The sequence below is a fragment of the Talpa europaea genome (assembly GCF_964194135.1).
Source record: "Talpa europaea genome assembly, chromosome: 14".
NCBI lineage: Eukaryota > Metazoa > Chordata > Mammalia > Eulipotyphla > Talpidae > Talpa > Talpa europaea.
The window spans coordinates 89,657,218-89,673,473 of NC_140082.1; the positions used below are offsets into that span (position 1 = coordinate 89,657,218).

General features: G+C 55.5%; 1 protein-coding gene across 5 annotated transcripts in view; it reads right to left on the reverse strand.

The window, feature by feature from the left end:
* The window catches only part of NTRK3 (neurotrophic receptor tyrosine kinase 3), a gene marked incomplete at both ends in the record, with an annotated part of 248,767 nt that overhangs the window by 16,262 nt on the left and 216,249 nt on the right, over positions 1–16,256 (reverse strand). The window contains one exon of one of the 5 annotated variants that reach the window (XM_084254002.1): positions 5,681–5,755. The exons of the other annotated variants lie outside the window; for them this stretch is intronic. Coding sequence (XP_084110128.1) covers positions 5,681–5,755 — 75 coding nt within the window. The remainder of the gene's footprint in view (positions 1–5,680; positions 5,756–16,256) is intronic. 5 annotated transcript variants of the gene reach the window in all.

The window sequence follows — 16,256 nt, forward strand, 5'->3', positions numbered from 1 at the left end:
CGAACAAGGACTCGTCAAGTGTTTACACTGTGGCAGAACCTACTCTGAGGGAATGAAAATGTGCGGCTTCATCCACTCCTCCCAGCGGCCTTGGTGCTGGAAGTGACAGCAAAAGCACTGAACACACCGCACCGATGAAGGCATTAAGAAGGGGGGCAGGGGAAGAGGAAGGAAGCAGTTAAGCAGCTGATAGGAGTTCAAAAGGCTCAAGCCTGACAGAGCCATGCTTCACAGCTCAAGTATCTGGCTCCAGACCCAGGGCTCTTTTGCACCGCCAAGTTCCAGTTCTGCATTTTCAAGTCGAAGGACAACTCAACAGTAAAGGCTTTTGGAGGCACGTAAGTGGATGGGTGAGTGTGGCAGATTGTGGATAATGTGATTAAAAATCCAAAAATTTGATTTCTCTGCAAAACATCCATAAAAATTGATGAGAGATTTCCACTGAGAAATCTCTAAGTCTGCAAAGGCAATGAAGCCGAGAGCAGGCGCGGACCCACCAGAAGACATTCCACGGTCCCCACAGGCAGACGGGAACGGCAGCCTCCCCAGCGCAGCCTCTCCTTTGGGCGCTTCCTGCTTGGTCCCGACACGGCTCCTGGAGAAGCAACTCTGGCTGCCGCACCCGGACAGCCGGGGCCTCGATGGCACGGCTTCTGCAGGGAAGGCTGCCCTTCGGTACCAGCAGCGCAGCCCCAGATAATCTGCTGAGCCGCTGCAGCCTTTAGCATCATCATTTTCAAAATTCATCAGCCCTGATTGGTTGGGGATCTACTTCCCTCTAACGCCTCTGCCTCTAAGACCCTTGTCCCAGGCAGGAAAAGGAAGGCGGAGACAGACAGGGGAGCGCGGATGAGAAGGAGGAGGGCACAGAAAGCAGCGTAAGCCACGCTGGTGCCTTCTTTGCACCTGAGCATGACGTCACAGCAGGAATAAATCTGGATGTGTTGATGCTGAAGACAGTATCCTGCCTTCTTGCTTAAGGCAGATGGGGTTAGGTTTTCTGTCTCTTGCAGCTGAAAGAATCTCGATAGAACTCTGGAAAATTCAACTCCCAAGCTGGTCTCCATTTCTAGGTAGAAAATGCCTATTTCTAGAAACGAACCTTCTTCGTTCCCACTCTACACGGTGCCCCACACGCAGGGCTTCACCCACCACAAAGCACCTGGGGACTCAGCCGCCCCGTCTCCCTCTGAGGCTGTTCATGTCCTGAAAGGCCCCTGCTCGGGCTGCACCCCCGGGCCAGGCTCCTCCAGCCGGCACCCTGCAGATGGCGCCGTGGAACGCCTTTCCTGGAGGGTTAGCTACAGGCCAGGGTGGGGAAGGCGCTGAGTGAGTCGGGGAGCTACTTGAAGCTCCAGGGAGCCCAGCAGACCGGGTAAAAGAGGTACAGAATCTAGGTGACCCCATCCGCACCCCCAGACAGGACTGGCTCGGTTCTTCCAGACACACAGAATCCTTGTGAGTCTCTTGTCCCCCGAAAATTGTAAAAACAATGGACTTGACCACGCTTGAAGATCAGATCCAGAGCACGGAGTACAGGACCCATCACCGCCCAGGGCCGCAGCCCCGCCCACTCTGGCACCTTCCCCGGGCTCCTGCGCCCGCTGTGAAGCCTGAGTCCCACCCACTCCAACTCTCACCAACTTGCTCCAGGAATTTGTGCTGAGCTAGAACATGAGAGAGCAAAGTGCTAAAAGAACGAGGAGGCTGAAGATTAATCACCACTTCATGGGCAGGGTTCCTATCTCTGGACAAGTCTCTAGGTGGGAACCCGCAGGAGCACAGCAGGTTACCCGGGACCTACAAGAACATAAGAGACCATGTAATTAAGGGGCAGCTCCCCCGGGAGCTGTATCAGGTTCCCCACCAAAGACGGGTCTTCACTATCTTGAATTGCAGGAGCTTGGCTAGCAATTTCGGGGCTGTTAGACCATGCTGGGTTTTGACCCCAGCAAAGTCCTGGTGCGTTTTAGGATACTTCTGAGCTCATGCAGGCCCACCCGCCCTGCGGCCGCACGGGAGAGCGCTAACTAGCAGACAGGAGTGAAGAAATCTCATGCTCCACGCTCCTTCTGGGCTCAAGCATGCAGGGACAGACACACGTCCCAGTTTTCTTAAAAATCCCCCCATGTGGATGGGGCCACATCCCTGAGTCCCAGCACACTGATGTCAAGGCCAGGCCCAGGATTGGGGCCCTGAGTGTGGCCCTGAGGGGACACTCTGGTGACGAGGTGAGTTGTCCTCCCAGCTGCGCTAAACCACCGAGAAGGACCAAGGAAAGTAAGAACATCCTTGTCAGCCTGAAATAGCACCAGCCGTCGCCAGTCTCCGCCCTGCCCAGCGGCACACAGAGAGCACAAGGACGCAGAAGGGAGAAGCCGGGGGTGCGGAGGCAAGTCCGGGCTTCAGAAGAAGAGGCAGAGGCAAGTCCCGCGTGGAGGAGGGTGAGTGGCGTTTGCCCCCTTGGCCCTGGCTTCGAGGTGACGAAGGGAAAGTGGACAAGAGGCCACAGCTGTGGAGAACAGACCCTGCGGGGTGGCCACGATGCACGTCAGAAGGCCACCGGTGCCCGGAGGTTCCTACGGGACACTGACCCTGCGTGGTGAGGAGCTTCCTCGGGCAAAGTCCGAGGAACAGCTTCTCGTGCTCCACAGGGTACACAAAGTGCCACTGCTTGAGACTCTGGATAAACGCGGTAGAGAGGCCAAGAAAGCAGCAGCATGCGGGTGGAGAGCACGTCCTTTAGCACAGAGGGAAACTGGGGCGGGTTACTGACACCCCAGACATTTCTTCTCTTGCTCCGACCACTCTCTGGGGTGTGTGCTCAGCAGCGGGCCTGCCCGTACCCTCACTCGGAGCCCGTCTCATGGATGAAAGAAGATGCCACCTGTCTGATTTCCTCCCGGGAAGTGTTGTACATAAGTACATATAGAGAAGGCCAAGGTCACACGGGGGTGCTGACATGAAGTCTGACCGTAACGAGATGTGGTCCTGAGACACCAGGTCCTGCTTCTTGCTAACGGCGGCCCGAGGCCGGATGAGGCTGGCCTGTGGGTTCCACTCACCCAGGCGGCAGGAAACTGAAGCGTCTCTTCCAACTTATGTCTTTACTCAAAGCCCTTGTCAAAGACCCTTTGTACAGTCTCAGGCCTCTGCATGCGTCCCCCGACCCCAGCCCTGCACCCACACCATGCACCGGCCCCGCCCTGCCAACGTGCGGTGACCTAGGAACAGACACGCGGGAGTCTCGTTCCACCACTGCCCAGGACGCACGCCACGAAGGAAGGCTCCCCTTCATGCCCCCGGTTCCCCAGGCCTCCCCCTCCCAGCGGTGCCAGCGCACGGGAAGCAGCGGGGTCCTGCCCCTCATGCACTGTCAACACAGACGCCGGCCACCGCCCACGACACAGGTGCTGTCCCAGCCCCAGCCATGCGGTCAGCCCACTTGCAGGACCTCCTCGCTTCTTTCTCCTGTTTCCTGCCAACTGGTGTCTGTGGGTGGATCCTGAGACTCACTGATACTTCCGACTTAGCTCGACCTTGGGATAAAGCCTGACTCCATGCCTCTCCAGTTCTGGGTAAACGCCAGTGTTTTCCTCCCTACAGCAGGGCTAGAACACCTTCTTCATGGGGACAGGAGAGGACTTAAAGTCCCCAGCAAAGCGCGTTCTTGGGGATAGATACTCGGCAAATTTAATTTGCCCCCAAGTGCACCGCATGGAAGAAGGAAAGGCCTTCTAGTCCCAATTGACCAGCACGGCCAACATGAAGGCTGTGTCTACAGAGACACTCCCAGGTGGATGGACCCACAGCCATATTTGCTTCCTGGTGTCGTCCCTACGTCGGCAGGTGCCAAGAGGCCTGCGGCCCAGCAGACAGGGTCAGCTTCCAACGTCACGGCCGCCTGGTCCTCCCACCGCTGGTCTCCTTATGCCAGAGTTTTGAGTATGTCTTGCTTTGGACTCAGAATTTCCAGAATTGCTGCCTTGTTTCTGAAAAGTCTTAGCCAAGCCATCAAAGCCCTCCTTGACTAAAATAAACCAAAATATCTCATATTCTTCAGGCAACTGTTTCAACCTCCATGACAAAACACACACACACATACTTGCACACATGTTGACACCACCAAACACTTCTTTTTCTCTTCTCTGCGTATTTGTCTTCAAAGGAGTGTTAATTTGGAACATACTACATACTTTATCTTCTAGTTTCTTCAGAGGGCGGAGGCCTCTGCTGGTTTTAGTTGCAACTACAGACCTAGCATCCAGGACGGTTCACGGTGGCCTATGTCCCGCCTACTACGGTCAGTCCCAATTCACACCTGTGATCACTAAAGCCGCAATAGCGTCCCTTTTCACTCAGAGATGTCCACGTTCAGTCAAGCAAATGTACCCTGCTGATTAACAATAAATATTTGTTAAAGTTCCCTAATAAATCTGACCGTTTTGATATTTTAATTAAATCCATTGGCTCCCAAAACCAGAAGTTCTACCTGGCGAGACTGCAATACAGAGGGTGCTTTGAAAGCCAGAGGTGAGATGAATTAATCTGGCAGGCTGGTCCTGCTTCCAGGATTCTCTCAAGGCTACACAGCACGTTGGTCGTGATAAACACTAGCTCGACAGCTGTTGGCGGTGAGGAGGCCTAAGCTGTAACACTGTTATTCGGAACAGTGCCGACAGGAGAAAATGAAGATGAGGCCAGGAGAGCGCCTGGGAGGCTCTGCTTAATTTGCAACCTGAGCAAATGATGAGAGGAACAAATGGAATTTAAGGGCGACCCCGCATGCCTGCCACAGACTGCAGCTTCAGGAGACGCTGCGTGTGGGAACCCAGCTCTCTCACCTCAGAATGAGCAACAATTCACTGGGTCAGCATGGGGAAGGCCCCAGCAGCGGCCCGTGGGAAATCACCCAGAGTGGCCAACAGGACGGGTGTCTCCCTGGTCTGGGGAGACATCAAGGCCGGGCAGGTAATTGCTGTGGTTTCCTTTCCCCTGTGGACCGGTTCCCAAGCTGAGGGGAACACCCCGAGGCAAGAAGTGGAAGGAAGCTGTCCAGTCCAGTCTGATGATCAAGCAAGACAGATGAGCTTGGCCTGAGTCCACGCCTACCCACCTCTTAGCTAGAAATTACCATAGAAATTACACGAGAAGGGGCGCCTGCGTGCCCCAGAAGCTGACTCAGCACTGGGCTCTGTGACGATGGCTCACACGCCAACTCTCTCAGACCAAGGTCCACCTGAAGGCAACAGGACACCTGGGCCTCGTGCCCTTTAGCCCACATGGCACGGCGGTGCCCTAAGGGGTCTCTGATGGAGTGTAGGCAGTGCCCCACTTCGAACTCAAGGTCAAGGTTGCACTCCCTGAAAGGCAAGAAAGCAGCCAAACACGTCCATGCAGAGCCTCCAGCCTGCACACACACAGGCCGCGCAGAAGCCTCAGCACCAGGAGAGCCCCCGGTGTGGGCCTGGCTTCAGCCCATCCGGCCCCAGCCCCACCATGCGTCCTCCAAGAGACACCAACAAGCACATCCATGGCTTTGGCAGAAACTTCCATGGAAGTTCAATGACATCCTCGGGGCGAGACGGGGAGGGAATGCAGGAGGAGGCAGCTCGAGCCCATGGAAGTTCCTCTGCAAAGCCGGGGGACTGCCCTGCCCAGCCCCCAGGCCCAGACTCACTGTGGAAGCTGCGGGTGCTGCCAGCCGCTGCCGCTGCCACGACACGCTGCAGGAGCCCTTCCGGCACCGCCCTTCCTGGCAGCCAACGGAGAGAGTGGGGAGAGAAGAAAGGGGTGAAGGGGGGTGGCAGCAGGAAGGCCAGGGGAGGGAGCACAGCGGCGGCTGAGGTGGACGGCGCAGCCCACCCACGGGGCCTCCAGCGCGATCCCCTCCCTCGGGGAGGGTGGCCGTGGCGGCCCACCCCGGGCCTCACCCAGGAGTCCGCCAGGGACGCCACAGGCTCGGCGGACACGGCCACACCAGCCCCGGCACCATGCTCCGAGGAAGCGACTTTGGTCTAGAATTCCAGCCGCACAGGGCAGCAGGGGGTACGTGTCCTTGCTCCTTCAGCAAGAAAATCACTGAACCGACCACCGCTCTCAGGCCCCCCGGTGCTGTCCTGCCCTCTGACGTGGGAAGGGGGTGAGCTAGCCCAGACCACAGAGTGCAGCCTCGCCCCCACCCTGCCGCCCACAGAGTCAGCGCCTCTGCGCCCCGTGGCCACGTGGGGACCCCCTGGGGAAGCTGGGGAGGGTGTGACAGGCTGCCTGAGAGAAGGGTCCATCTCAGGCGCTTGCCAGGACAGAGCGAGGGGCAGACGAGAGCTTCAAAGCCGAGGCAGGCGCGGGACAATGCGAGAAGGACACGCATGCAGCCACACAGCGCGGGGTCGCCCAAAGATGGAGACCGGGAGGCGGGACCACGGGCTTGGACGGCAGCGAGGACAGACGGAGAGAGCAGAGAGGGGCCGAGGGAGGACAGACGGGGGGTCAGGAGAGACATCGGGCCGGGTGGGTCCCATCCTGACCAGCACCTCAGTGTGTGGCCGCAGGTGGAGACAGCCTGGGAGTGGGGTCCCCTGGGGTCCTCACCCAGCCTGACCAGGGTCCTTCACAGAACAGGAGAGCTGGACACAGACACAGAGAAGCGACCAGGTGGGGAGACAGGGAGCAGGTGATGTCCCCAGCCGGGGAGAGGCTGGCTCTGCGCCACCTCGGCCTTGGAGCTCCAGCCCAGACCCCAGAGAATAGAAGCTGCTTGGGCCAACCCAGGCATGGGACCTCGACGGGGCGGCCCCAGCAGATGCACGAGCAGGGCAAGTGCCGTGTGGAAAGGGGCGCAGTGTGGAGGGGAGACCAGGCCTGGGGCGGGGGAGGATCATGCTCTGGAGAAATGAAGGCCCGCAGGAGGTGTCCGCCCACAGCGGGGCGTGGGAGGCTGGGACACGCGGGCAGGAAGGCCTGGAGACCCGCATGCACGCAGGTCTGAGGGGCTGCGGCGGGGGTGCTGCACCGACACCCACAGAACACGGGCTCCGAGGGGCTGCAAGGAGAGGTGCCCAGGCCGTGGGGAGGAGCCGGGAATAAGTGGCGAAGAGACAGGGTCAAGGTGACTCCCCTTTGGGGGCCTCCCAAGCGGGTTTTGCGGATGCTGAGGGCCGCAGAGACAGCGTGCGAAGCGGGAGGGGGCCGTGGCGAATTTTCTTCCCCACAGGCCAAGTTTCCATTGCGGGTGAAATCTCCAGGGGAGGCTTCCAGATTAAGCAATCAAAGAGGGAAGAGGTGGAAGCTAAAAATGTAAATTCAAACAGCTTCTGCATAAAAGACGGGGCTCTAGCGATGTGGCTGGGAGAGGCTTCTGAGGGAGCCGTGAGCGAGAGGAAGGAGAGGAAGCCAGGGAGAGACAGGGTGGCTGGAGGGCCGGCGGCAGCATGGGGTGCCCGAGGCTCAGGTGGGGGTGCTGAACAGTGGGGCGGGGGGGGGCGGGACAGAGAGGCCACGCACGATGTCCTTCAAGAGACCCTTCAAGACGGTACTAGACGCGAGGAAAGGCCCTTGAATTTGGCCACGATGAGATAATTAGTGACCCTAAAAATGCAGAGTCGATGAAGTGGTAAGATCAGAAGGCCCCAAGTTAAGAGAGAAGATGAGAAAGAGCGATTTCAATAGTTGGGGAGACAACTGGGAGCTGCAAAGGGGAGAGGGTCAAACACGAAGATGTTCCTCTCATGTCCAAGAGGTGGTGGTGGGTCTTAGAGAAGAGCGGACGGACGGAGAAAGGCTTCTAGACGGCAGGGGGTGACGACGTCGCCACAGAGGTGGCGGGGCCCAGGTGGGGGGAGCAGCTGTGTGAATCTGGCCTCGAATTTCACAGAAACAGACAAGACAGCGCCCTCGGCCACGGCCTGTGCCCGCCCAGGCAACGCCCCTTACAGGGTGGACTCGGAATTGGAAAGGGCAGAGTCCCGAGCTTGCCTGCCGCAACTTCATGTCCCACACACGCGTGTCGATAACACCCCCCAAACATGGCGATCTGGGTCTTCTGGAGAATCACGAGCGTGGAGAACCCGCTCACTTCCAGGGCGGCCCGGACGCTGCACGCGGCCCCAGTGCCTGCTACCCCTGCCAGGCCTGCCAGCGGGGCCCGCGTCCCAGAGCCTGCACCGGGTCCGGAGGGCGGAGCCGGTCCCCATAGGACGGAGACCGGTCCCTGGGCATGGCACTGGGCGGGAAGAGAACTGGAGGGTGATTTCCGACCATCCCAAGAGCCGGTGCTGGCCCTCCCGGGCCCCGTTTGGTGCAGGCGCTGGACAGGGCACTGGCACACCCCAGACACAGCGTGGGGACAGGGCATTGTGACGGGCGGAGGGAGACCGGCTGCTGCCCCCAGAAACCCCGGCCACGGGAACAAATGAGTGCCGACTGATGCTCTCAAGGAAACATGTTCTCGGGGAGCTCGTGAAAGGAGCCGCTCCCCACGATTCCTTCAGAGGAGCGAGGGCACCCCTGGCTCCGTGGCCACCGCCCTGCTCTGACACCCCCACTTACTCTTCAGTTTCTGAGTCTGGGTTACGTGTGGGGACGACACGACTCAAATCACCGGGCTGCTGCTCATTTTACCTCCATCCCAGAGACCCCGAAAACCCTCTGAGTTAAGGTCTGGCTCGCTAGAGTGATCAGCCTGGAGTCACCCCAGTTGCTCGTCTCCTTTTCCTGGACTCTCCTTTCCGCCAAGCCCCGCAAGAAGCAGCCACAGAGCTGACGGCCTGCAGGCTCACCCTTGCCACCCCTGCCCTGCCTCCCTCTGGGAGCCGCCCTGTGCTGGGGCTGCCTAAGGGCTCACCCCGAGGGGCCTCTTCCTGCGCAAACACACCCGGAACCAGAGCAGGCTGAGGGCAGTGGGATCACCAAACGAGGCCAGCTCCGCCCACCTTGTTTGTGCCATGAGGAGCAGCAGCTCATGCTGCTGGGCTCCGCCCCTTGTCTGAGACTGGGGAGAGCAGCCCAGGTGTGCGCACCTGGAGGACAGGAAGCACCGGCCCGCGAGGGACCAGGCTCCTGCCGCGACTCAACACTAACCGGATGCTGGACTCAGAAGCCCCTGCGCACGCACGGTCTCTCGCTTGCTCGCTCTGTCTCTCGTGTGGCGTCCTCATCCTCCGATTAAGTGTGTGTGGGGGCGAGCCAGGCACAGGATGGGCCAGGCAGGGGAGCCAGAGGCAGGCAGGCAGGCAGAGTGGGGGACCAGGGATCTGGGGGGGAGGGGGGCAGAGGATCTTTGCTCTCTTCCTCATCTCCAGCAGCCTCTCTTGCTCTCACACCTCACCTCGGATCATCTCTCCCGGCGTCCACTCTTACAGGCCTGCACGCCCCATGCTCACAGGCGCTTTAGCCCAGGCCCACATGACAGGTGCATGCAGGCCCCGCGCTTACGCCTCTTGGCCCAGGTGTCTGCGCGTGCCCAATGCTTGTGCTCCCAAGTGCCTCTTGCACCAACACGATATCACAAAAGGGCAGTGAGTAGGGCCACAGGTGGTGGCCATAGAGGCTGATGACGGGAAGGCGGAAAAAACCTGGGCCACTCCACGTGCTCCACGGTGGGCTTCACACCACCTCCAAGTTCATGGCTAGCCAGGAGGCACAGGTTTGCCAGCATCCAAGCTCACCCGAACTCATCCAGCCATTTATCACGGGTTCTGGAAAGGCCTCTGACAAGAGACGTTGCTGTGTGCAGGATAAGAATCCCGCGGGCCGAGGCATGACCTTGGAAAACTGCACTCAACGATGGCTGGTCTCTGGACGGACATCAGCCGGGGAGGGGGGGGGGCAGGACGCTAGCTCCCAGCCCAAGTCTTGGGCCATTCACCTTTCCAAAAAACTAACAACACACCCGTCCTTGTGGGGTACGGATGAAAGTCGCAGGCGGTGCACAGAGGGAAGGGAGGCGCGTAACCAGACCACAGAAGGCCTAGGCGTACGGAACAGGCGACCGGAGCTACCAAGAACAGGCATTTTGCTGTAAGTTCTGAAACAACAAAAACTGCTCGAGGGCGCAGACCGCCCGGTGCGGTGCATTCGGTCAGCTCACACCCAAGCCACAATAAGTCCTTCCACGGCCAGAGGGACGGGCGCAGCAGAGGCCCTGGTGCGGGAGCGCTGACCGGGGTGGCCAGGACTGGCACAGCCCAGCACTCACCCGGAACCCCGGCTCTCCCCTCGCTGAGGTCGTCAGCAGCGGGTCCCACGTGGTCCACTGATCTCAGATGCAGACCCCAAGGCCCTCTGGTCACACGCCTGTGGACATCCACTGCCAGCCAGAACTATTCCCGAGCTCTCCCTGCTGCCCCGGGGCACTCGCTGCTTGCTGACTCAATATGCAAGCGGCAGGAAGGACCCGAGCTGTGGGCGGAAAGGCAGCTCGGTGGCGCGGGAAGCGCCGGCGTCTGCCTATGAAGTGGCTTCGCCCAAGTCATCGGAAGTGGAGGAAACACAGTAGGTCTCTTTAAGATAAGCCAGCAAGGCCTGGGGGTAGAGATGTATATCCGAGGTTGCCTGAAAATCGTGACTTGCAGGCTCTCGTAGCTCGCTCAGTCGTGCCCTAATCGGCAGGTGAAGAAAGAGGGCCACGCTGGTGGGAGATTATGGCCAATCACAGTCATCGTGGACCTGGATGTGGCCACGCGCCTCCCCTTGGTCAAGGAGAGAGGAGCACTTAGGCGTTCTGGACCTCCCGGGAGGCCAAGCTGTCCCGGGAATGTCGGCTTCGTCGTAGCTGTATGCCATGACCACTGGAGTCAGGGGACCCCTCCTGTTGGTGTCTGTTCTTGAAGCGACCTTCTGAGCGTGACCAGGCTTCCCACACAGGTCGGCTTACTGGCTGTGGATGCTGCGGCGATACAGCCTTCGAATAATCTGGTCCCCTGAGTGCGTTAATAAACTGTCCTTCTGGCGCTAACTTGTCTCATGGGCATTTTAATTATCGTGAGACATTTACTCAGACCTCTCCACTGATAAGCAGATGCCTGGTCTTGATGAGGCATCAGATCCAGCTGGCTCTCCCTTCGCTGACACCATCGCATCTTCCCCGTGAGCCGACAATCTCACCATGAGGGTCTGCAGCCGGGGAACCGTGAGGATCTATTTAAAAGTGCTGAGGCCAGTGAGGGCGTCTTTCCTTACATGCCAAGCATCTGACATAGGAATATATATTTTTATTTTTTATTTTTTTATGAATTATTTTATTTTCTTACATCATTTTTCATTTTTGCACAATATGTGCATTTTCGTCTTGGTTCTATTCCCCATACAATTCCCACCCCCCCTTTTTCTGACCCTAATCCCTCTTCTCCTCCCCCTGCCCCCCACTGTAGTGTGTCTCTGGTCTATAGTTGCTTGTTGATTTTGACTTTTTTCTTTCTTATAGTTTTTCTTTTTCCTGGTCCCTTATTTAGGTTTTCTAGATTCCTGCTATGAGTGAGACCATCCGGTATTTTTCTTTCTGGCTTATTTCCACCGAGCATGATCCCTTCCAGCTCCATCCATGTTGCTGCAAATGGCATGTGTTTATCTTTTTTGATCGCTGAGTAATATTCCATGGTGTATATGTACCACATCTTCTTGATCCAGTCATCTATTTTTGGGCATTTGGGTTGTTTCCATAGCTTAATTATTATAAATAGTGCTGCTATAAACATAGGGGTGCAGGTGCCCTTTTGAATTATTGTTTCTGTGTCCTTTGGGCAAATACCAAGCATTTTTTAAGTACTTTTTGTACTAAAAATGGGGAGTGGGTCCCTTTGTTTTTTTTAAGATTTACTTATTTATGCATACAAGAACTGGAGTACAGGCCAGAGCTGTGGGAGGGTGAGAGGATTCACCAGAGACAGAGTGGGGAGAGAACAGGTGGATCTACTGAAATCCACTGCTGAGGGAAGCAGTGGGTGAGACAGGAGAGGTCTGCTGCGCCATGTGGGTAGCTCCCTGACTGGGGATCGAACTTGTGCTGCAGTGTCTGCGGACAGTTTCATAGGTTGCATCTTAACCCCTTATGCCACCAGAGAGGCCCCAGGTCCCTTTGTTTTTAAGAGAGATTGTGTTGAGTCATAGTACCTGAGCAACTCGAGGGCATGAATACACACATACCCAGACTGCAGGGAAGTTGAGGACTGACTCGTTGGGTAAGGAAACAGCCAAATCAAGAACAAACTGAGATTTGAGTCAAAGGTCCTTCCTGGCTGTAGAGGCAGAGAGCACGAGACCACGGAGGCCAGGAGGCCGAGGTTGTCAAGGTAATTGGCAGAGGGGGAGATGTGAGGTACTGACCAGCTGCCAATCAACTTAAGGATGTTGATGGACTTGACTCATTTTTCCAGAGTGTGCATGTCACTCACTAGGAGACTATCCTGGTGGCCATGGTGGTGGCGGGACCAAGAGCTCCCAAGCTAACAGTTCGCCACTCTCTCTCACGTCCATTAGCTTATGTTACACACAACAAGCCAGGACCCTCGTGTCATAGATGACTAGAGAGAAAGGAGAGGGGACAGGACTGAAACCAGCTTTGTCTCTGTCCCCAAGGCTCTTGGGCACGTGACCCTGAAATTTTCCTCTTGGACAACACACGCTTGGGAGGCCTAGGGCGTGGCTTTGTCTACTGCAGAATTCATGGCCGACAATGATCAAAAAGTTTGCTCCTGGCTGGAGTTACCAGTTCCACAAAGGGAAAGCTCTTCCTTTGACCAAACAGAAGAACTTTCTTGTTCCTCCTGGCCTTCCAACAGACCAACGTGAATGTCTAAACCAGTCCTGGAGAAACGAGTGGCTTTGTTTTAAATCTTCCTGAGTTCTTCTGGTAGATTCTTCTCCCCTTCAATTTCAGTCTCCAGCACCAAAGACCATCATTGAAAATACCTTGGCTTGTAAATTAAAATTATTTTAAATTTCTCATATATAATTTCTACCTTATTCACTTACACAGAATGGTAATTACCATGTATTGAGAGCCTAATAGGTACCAGGCAATTTGCATACATTATCTTATTTAATCCACACAAAAGAAGAAATTGTTCTCTCTCTCTTTTTTTTTTACAGATAAGGATCTACAGCTTAGAGAATTTTGAAAAATTTCTTAAGCTCACGTAGCTTATTAATAGAAGGAGCAGCTACTGGAAGGTGTATCTACCTGACTCGGGAATTAGTGAGTGCTTTGCCCACTTTCTCTTGCATTTCTGGCTTCCCACCCCACCTCTGTCCTGTCCCACCCTAGCTAATTGTGGGATTACCTACGCCTGAAAAGAAAAATAAGCAACCAGGAGTCAAATCAGTGTTTGAAATTCTGAATTTCAGATACTCTATTGACCCAGTCCTCAGCCTCCTCCTCCTCCTGTTTAGACACAGACAGATCACAAAGTCTTGGGCTTTGAGGATTATGAGAGAAATACAATTCCCTACCAGGAGCAAGTCAAGGGAACAGAATGTTCTCTTTGCATGCAAATATCTTAATTACAGCTGGTAAAGAAGATATTTGTATGGAAATTTATGTATCTTTATATGTTATATATTCAGTCTGCCTGCAGAAAAAAGGTCTTTCACACTTGAGGAGCCCAAACAGGATCTGTCACAGTACAAGCCACTGGTGCCACTGTCAGGTGATCAGGCAGTGCCACCCCAGCCCTCCACAGGCGCCGGGATGCACAGAATCAACCCTGATTCCATGGCCTCCTGGGACTGCTGCCTCAGGACCTGAATCTGTCTGATGGGCCACCTTCTAGTCTTTTTCGCCCCAATACCTGCCCCTGTGGAGACAAGGGTGACTGTGATCACTTCCATCAAGCCCGCCACTGTCACTGGCAGAAGAGAACAATGAGATTTTGAAATTATAGGGATTGCAGACCAAGTTTCGGAGACCACAGGATAACACTTGGGGAAAGGATCTTCACTTTTGGCAGGACAAGGGCAGGGGCCTATTTATATGCCGTTGACTCCCCAATTGCCAACAAAAAGCGCAAGCCCCTCTGGTGGCCCCGAGCTTCGTTAGCGTTTCCTGGGTGTTATAATACAAACCAAGTTTATGTCCACTGAGGAGACCACGTTTATTACAAACCACGTTTCTGTCCACTGGCTGGAGTTACCAGTTCCAGTTCATCCAGACTCAGGATGAAGCAGACTTAGCTGGAACAGGTAGGGCTCTGCCTAGACAGAACTGAGAACTTCCCACTTCCAAAGGATGTGACAAAGGATAGAGACAAACAGAAATCTCTGCTGACAACAGCTGGAAGGACTAGGGGGCACCTGTGGAAGCCCAGAATCCTGGCAGATGCACTGAAGAGGATGGCAAAACATCTGTACAGATGACCTGGGCTAGTCTTTGGACCCCCAGGGGTGGTGGAGAGATGGGTTCAAGGCTCTCCTCAGCTTCCAGTTTCTTTAAATTGGAATAATCTGGCATTTGTCCATTGGCCTCCAATACTCGAGGGACACAGAAAGGTCTTGGAGAGATTCGGAGAGCCCAGGCCAGGGGCCTTCAGGTCACCTTCCCAGACGCCACCGATTCTGAAGAATTCTCTCCCATACTCCTGTGCTAAGCACCCAGCACGGACTTGTGGCCTCTGCCCTGGGTCGTCGTCATGGGTGGTTTGATTCCTCGCCACTGCCTGATGGTGCCTTCACATACAGTCTCGTTTGCACAAGAACAGCAGGCGAGTCCTCCATGGCCGTCCGTCAGTGACCCACATCCAGCAGGTGGCCCTTCGAGGACCACCCCTTTCCTGTGCAGATGCGTCCTTCCATGCATCTCTGCCTCTTCAGCTTTGGCTAATGGAGTGACATGCTGTTCTAGATCACGCCTCCAGTTTGTCTGCCTCCGTGACTTGGTTCATAGAACCCCAAACAAGAACACCCCCGAAAATTCAGCCACTCCTGCCAACCCAGCCCTCAGGACCCAAGCTGTTGGTCTAATAAGATGGACTATTGAAACGCGTGACCCTTCAGTAAGATTTGCCTTCCTCTGGCTTAGGGCGAAGCTATGCATTTCCATCCTGTTTTATATTCCCTGAGATTTTCATTTCCTAGGAGTGCAGCTTATGTTCTGTTCATCTTGCCCACAGTCGGGAGGGGAAGTGAATCCTATTCCCAACACACAGACCTCATCATGCTAGCGGATGGGGTTCAAGGGGAAGTTCACCCGCATGACCAGGTTCAACACGTGGACAGCTGGAGCCCTCGGCTGACGACTGGAGAGGTGTTCCAACCTGACCTGGCTGTCAAGGCGCCGCCTATCTCAACCATGTCAACTCTCTCCATGACATCAATAATTTTACTGATTTTACCAATAAAAACTGTGCATATGAGCTAAGCGGGCTCAGGACACCAATACCTGCACTACATTCACTTTTGCAGTTACGAGATGCCCGAGTTTTATGCAGCTGCCCTAGCACAGCCACTGCCCTCAAATAAAGAGAGATTGGGCCCAGAAGGTCAGAGGTCAGAGGTCTACAGGTGCCAAGATGCCCGGAAAAATCCAGGTAATTCTCATCTTAAAAGAACATCGGTAACACCTGCCCAGGAATTCTTCTGCCCATCAGGTGGAAGACCTCAAAGGAGGCGAGGGAGGAAAGCAGACTTCAGCCACTAAGCTGGAGCCAGGTGAGTGGGAAGAGCTCATTTCAAAACTAGAGGCTGTTCCCTTGTTTTCTGCGGAGGGAAAAAATCGGCTGGAGTATCGAACAGCTCTGATCGGGGGCAGAGGTGCTTGACATGACCTTGGCATTGGTCGTGTACCTTGGCTCTGACCCCCTCCATCCTCAATCAAGCCTCCCACTTCTTTGCATCACACACAGAACTTCTCCCCACTAAAGGTAAAACTTAAAAGAGAGCGTCACACCACAGTCACGACTCCCACCTCCCTTTCACAGGGAAAGGGAGGCCTCTAATTGGCAGCACGGTCGCCCTGAGACCAAGGCGTCCTGAACAGCAGTCCTTTCCCTCAACAGACTTGACATTCCAAAATGCCTGATATTTTGTAGATAATTAGTGTGCAAATCCTTTGGCTTTAATCAAGGAAACAAGGTTGTAATACCTATAATTAGCATAAATCTATCCAACACCCCTTCCTCCGCGTTCATTCCCTCCGCAGCTCTGTGCAGCTTAATGGGTCTTAGCATTTAAGTTGCTTTTTAAAATTCACTCAAGATGTGTGCACCGTGGCACCCCGTCTTACAGCAGACGCTCAAGCAGGGTAGCACGGAGCTTGCCTGGAGGCT